This window comes from Apaloderma vittatum, unplaced genomic scaffold (genome assembly GCF_000703405.1).
Source record: "Apaloderma vittatum isolate BGI_N311 unplaced genomic scaffold, ASM70340v1 scaffold44666, whole genome shotgun sequence".
Lineage (NCBI taxonomy): Eukaryota > Metazoa > Chordata > Aves > Trogoniformes > Trogonidae > Apaloderma > Apaloderma vittatum.
Window position 1 is genome coordinate 1 of NW_009723083.1, and position 5937 is coordinate 5937.

General features: G+C 40.2%; 1 protein-coding gene across 1 annotated transcript; it reads right to left on the reverse strand.

Annotated features, from left to right (window-relative positions):
- Positions 1–1126: 1126 nt before the first annotated feature.
- Positions 1127–4206, reverse strand: SPRTN (SprT-like N-terminal domain; the record flags this gene model as incomplete). Its single annotated transcript, XM_009871974.1, has 4 exons — positions 1127–1866; positions 2142–2409; positions 3192–3320; positions 4107–4206. Coding segments are annotated over 4 exons (1237 nt in total), but the record flags the coding sequence as incomplete, so codon positions are not given.
- Positions 4207–5937: the final 1731 nt, after the last annotated feature.

Consider the following 5937-nt stretch of genomic DNA (forward strand, 5'->3'; position numbering starts at 1 on the left):
AAAATCTGGCTGAGCCAACCCAATACAACAAGTGAGGAATCAAGCTGTTAACTGTTTAACGTGTTAAATACTTCCAGTACAGCAGGATAACTGTTAACATTTCAGAAATTTTATATAGAAAACACATACGCTCAGCATTCACAACTTCCCACAGCACAACGGTTTTAGCACTCAACTGACTGGCTTGTTGGATACTGACCATCAAGCTGGTCGCCTTCCAGAAGAAGCAAAATAAAGACTGACAGCTAATGTCAATCTAATGCCATTTTGACCTGGAAGTTTAACTGAAAAAATCAGGAAGGCTTTTAGGACGCTGCCAGGAAAAGCCTTTACCAGTATTGCTACTAATATTCCTCACAACTTCTGCTCACTAGTGTCAGGATATGAGGAGCAGTCGCTCATACATGTTAATACCTATATAGTAAAAAACTAGTAACTTTCAACACAGAAAGAGCAGGTGGAAAATCCAGAGGGGCTCCTGAACCAAAAGACACACTACGACTGAAGTTCACCAGCTTCCATTTGACCACTCCAACCTTTAGCAGGAAATCAAGCTCCTCAAAATGATTTTTTTTTTTAACTGAGCCCCAAAGTGTAGTGTCTTCTCCTCATCTACCAATATGTTGTGCTTGATTTCCTAGGACCTTCATCACCTTTCTGAATTTTCTATTTTCCTGCTACAGTCCACCCATTAAACCTAAATGGATGCTTTGCATCTCACCCTCATCTATCTTTTTAAAAAGGTCACAGGTAAGAAGGACCACTTGAGTGTGGCTATGGCTAATGCAAAGTATTTACTATTCTAAAAGTATACGTCACTTACTTACATTGCAGTAAACGGAAGAATTCTTATCTATTACAGGTAGTTAACTTTCAGAATGGCCAAAAACACTTAGGAAAAATACTGTACGAAGGGTTCTTGAAAACAAAGATAAATTAGCAAGATTAAAAACATCTTTATTTTAAAAACTACCTTGAAAAATACGCAGTTTAAACTGCAGTTTAAATTCAGTTCAGAACTGGGGTACAGGGAAATAACCACAGCTGAGAAAAACCTGAGCCATACGGTTTTCAAGTGACATTTCAGTCCTGGTTTATCTTTCTTGAGGCAGCTTCCTGAAAGGTTTCATGCAAGACAAGAATCAAGGTGTTCGTTTATTTTAGATTCCAAAACCTCAGCCTGGCAAACAGGACAAGTGACTTTTTTATCCTGCCTTACATCTGTGCTGGAACTTGCGGAGGACGCTGCAGATTCAGCTTTGGTTTTCATCGGGGTATCTGTACTTACAGCGATGTCAGAACTCCCTTTTTTAATGAAATAGTTCTCAAACGCAGTTTTCCATTTTTCTATTTTTAGCCATTGCTGAAGCATATTAGTACACTCAGAACTTTTTTTCTCATGTGCACTCTGAGTTGTCGTTGTCTGCTCAAGACGAATTTGTTTCGCTGGCCTGTCATAAGATGGCATAGTCCTCTTGCCATTTGCAGAACCCTCGTTTGATTTTTCTTCCATAACACGAGGAATTTTAACAGGCAATCCGCCAACATTTTTGTAAGCTTTTGTGTTAGCAACAGAGAGTGTAGGAAACTCTCGCTTTGAAGCTAAGTTGATTTTCTCACTGGCATCATCAGTATGAAGTGGGAAGAAGATGCCACTACGGGGTGATTTTTCAAATTTTATCTCATTTTTTGGGATTGGTATTGTCCTTACTGCTGAACGATGCTGTGAACCAGGTGTTTCACTGTTTCTACCACTGCTGCTGGAACCTGTGCTTTTTTCTGAGAGCCCACTGTCTCCTCCTCCAAGCCGGTATCCATTTCCACTAAAAGGCATCGGATCTTGCCTATCATGCATTAGTGTCTTGCCTGAAAAATAAGAAGAGAAAAAAAATAACTTTTTCCATATATAAATCACGGGCTTAGCATTTTAAGTGTTTCGCTTGAAAAATCCGCTGCTGAAAACAGTGAAGCAAACTAAGTCTTTTGCAAACAACTGAGCTGAGAAGGAGCCTAAAAATGGGCTCTGTTCTTTTTTACAGTAAAATCACACAAAGCTCACACACTGGCTTGATCAGTTTTTCATCAAGGAACTGTTTGGACAAAAACATCTTGGAAAAGAAAAATATAATTATCTTAAATACCTTTGCTAGTTGGCTGAGAATCTGGATGTTTCACTGGCTGAGTTTTTTCCTTGGATTTCTTAGAGAAGTTCTCTGGCTCCTTCACTTTTATGAATGTACCTCCACAGGTCTGTTGATGCTCGGCCCACCAAAAGTCTCGGGCAGAGGGTGCTCTATTCATGGAACGTTTCACATATCCAAAGTAAGGTTTTCTATTTTGACAGGGGCCATTGCATCGCCACCAGTGCTGGCGGTACAAATCCACCTCATCATGAAAACTATGATATATCTAGGTTTTTTTTTTAAAAAAAAAAAAAAAGAAAAAAGAAAGGCAGTCATCCAGAAAGTTTCTAATAATGCATCTCTAGCTCTACAATATTTTTTAAGTGTATTACTATTTCATTCCTTCCATTACTGCCGCGATTTTTACATTACCAATTAAAAGAGCTGAACTTGTGTACAATTTGATCTACATTTAGCTACCATTAAAACAAAGCTTTTTAAAAGACAGGATATATAGGAATATGACCTGGTCTATCTTACTTGAACTGCAATAAGATCACTTTGAAAATCTATCTACAGTTTCACCCTAAATTACACACTGTTTAGAATGCACTGTAAACAATACCAGTATGGTATTCTCCCTCCAGCTATTATTTCAATTGATCTTCTCAGACACATTATTTGTAAATACCGTCAAGCCATTAGCCTCTACTGATCCACATCTTAACTAGAGCAGACTGCTCTTCCCCCAGCATCATTCTGAACACAGAACTATTCTGTCCCTAATGACATTAAGTTGTTTCAAGTTTAAAACAATAGTTAAGAGAAAAACACTTGGAGCGTATACTCAAAAATTATATACCTAAACTCACCACACCTTCCTCAATCTGATCCCACCATTATCCCCAACAAATTAACGATGGAACTGGCACACGCCTGGATGCAAATTTGTATTGGTGCCCACTGTGGAGTGTCTAACAAGAACATCACTCACACCACACCAGGCTTACTAGAAAACCACATCAGAAAGAAGCCTCTATTAAATTAGGTTAAGTGGATTATGCTTACTGTGACATTGGCTCCAGTCAAGCGGTTAATGCGACGCATGTGTTTGCAGAACTCTGGTCCATGAGATTCACGATCTTTGTCATTATCAGTAACAAAAAGCAGGGCGTGGATCATTTCGTGCAACAGTGTCTGAAACCATGAGATATTTACTGGAATGCATTACATATAGTTTCAAAGTTGAGTTGCAAACTCCTCTGTGTTTATCTTGGCACTGATCTTATTTTCATGCGTTCACATGTCCAGTCTGGGTCATAAAAATATAATACTTATTCTATCAAATTACCCCTAATCCCATACCACCAAAACACGCTGGAGAATATTACTACAGTAAGTGACATTCCAAAAAGGAGAAATCATCCTCAGACTTAAGTCAGATCTTTAAAGAGCTCATCCCCTCTACAACCCAAAAAAGAGAAACTTGTGAGAAGGTTGAAGCTCTCAGCATTTCTGTTCATTAAGCAAATCTGAATGTTGAGCCAAAATAAAGCAGCAGCCCTGACAGAGGCACAAAAGGCCACACAAAGTTATGTTTACCAGCACATCTTATACCCCTAATTTCTGCTGCTGGCCTTTTTACTTAAAACATGAAATTCCAGTCATTTTCTGATTGTGCTTTCAGTCCATGTTTGTTTTTCATATTAGAGGATAATTTAGGAGTTAAAAAACTGGGGTGTTTTTTCCTTATAGTCAGTAAAATAAACAAGTGATTTCAGACTCTTACGCAGAGTTGCCCATTTAGAAACTTAAAGACTACCATGATACTGCAACACAAACTTAACAACAAAACCACCATTATTTTACTCTGTGGAAGTCACTGAATATAAGAATCCCACTATGAAATGTAAAATGTTTGTATGGAGTGTGGGGGAGACAAAATACACTTCACGTGCAGATTCTTGAGCGATCTTCAAATACCTCCACAAGATCCTTCCGTGGTCTTAACTTTAGGAGTGGCTCACTTAGATGAATGGAACACAATCCACCTCTTCCTTCATATTTACACACTCCAGCACAGCTGAAAGAGACACAGAAAGAAAATATGCAAAGCTACTCATTTCTGTTGTACATGAAGAAACTAAGAATTGGAGGTAAAATGCCACTCCCTTCCAACACTTACTAGGCAACTCAGACCATGAAAAAACTTTTATAAGTTAATTGAAAAACTCAACATCATTAAGCAGAAAAAAAAAGAAGTCACAAGTTCCTGAGAATAAAATCTGACTGAACTAGCAAAAGGGAAAACATAGTCTATTAGATCTCTTGCAATTGCTAAACTCAAAGCTACCAATCCTGGAAAGAAAATACATTACAATGGACTGTTCTGAGCTTATCTGTTTAGGACAGAGAACTGTTTTCATCAGAGCTCCTGATGGAGTGAAATAGGTAAAACAAGAGGCTGGAAATTCACAGCAGCTCAACTCAGCTGGCACTTGCTGCAATTTCACTCCTCACCCTTCCCCAAATATTTACTCTTACTGAACCTTCTCAAATCACAGAATCATAGAATGTTTGGGGTTGGAAGGGACCTCTAGATATTATCTAGTGCAACCCCCCTGCCAGAGCAGGATACCCTAGGGCAGGCACACAGGAAGGCATCCAGGTGGGTTCTGAATGTCTCCAGAGTAGGAGACTCCACAACCTCCCTGGGCAGCCTGTGCCAGTGCTCTGTCACCCTCACAGTGAAAAAGTTTCTCCTCATGTGGAGGACCATTGAGAAGAGATTGTCCCCTTCCCCTTGACACTCACCCCTCAGATATTTATATATGTTAATAAGGTCCCCTCTCAGTCATCTTCTTGCAAGGCTACACAGCCCCAGCTCTCTCAGTCTCCCTTCACAGGAGAGATGATCAAGGCCCTTAATCATCCTCTTAGCTGTCTGTTGGACTCTCTCCTGTAGGTCCCTGTCTCCCTCTCTGAAACTGGGGAGCCCAAAACTGGACACAGTATTCGAGGTGTGGTCTCACCAGGGCAGAGGAGAGGAAGTGGAGAATCTCCCTAGACCTGCTGGACACACTTTTCTCAATGCACCCCAGGATCCCATTGGCCCTCTTGGCCACAAGGGCCCATTGCCGTCCCACGGACAACTTACTGTCCACAAGGACTCCAAGGTCTATCATTACTTCTGCATGTTAATCTGGCAGAAAATGCTTGATTTTTAATATTTTGTTTCATTCTGTTAGTCCTCTACTAGTTCAATATCCAAATATTGTCCAGTGTCTAAAGAGTACTGCAGCCAGCTGAGGACCAGTCAGGGAAGGACTCCAGCAGCCAGCACCTGCACTGGCTGATCTGCTGCAGGACTACAGCTTGGACTTCAAAGGTTTTTTAAATTTTATTTTGTATTTTACAGATTTCCTGTATATTGCCCTTCCTAGTCTTCTTTAAGTCTTGCTATTACACTATTATCATTTCATATCTGCCTTTCTGCAAAACGATCGTAAAGCTTGAGAACAAAAAAAATGGCAGCAATACAAGCATATTCCTTCAAGTTTCAACACACGCAGTTTAAGACTAACTTATTTATTCCACTTTAACTTTTCTCTAGTTTTGCTTGCATCAGGGAAAAGCCGTTTATGGTTGCCAAGGACAACAAACGAAGGACAAAAGAGAGAACAACAGTGACCAAATCACATCCCGGGTTACAAACTACGTTAGAAAAGCAGGACATTCGAGTATGGAGAAGAGAGGCTGCGGCACAAGTCCATCGTGCCCAGGCAGCCACAGGCAGGCCCAGCACACACTGACA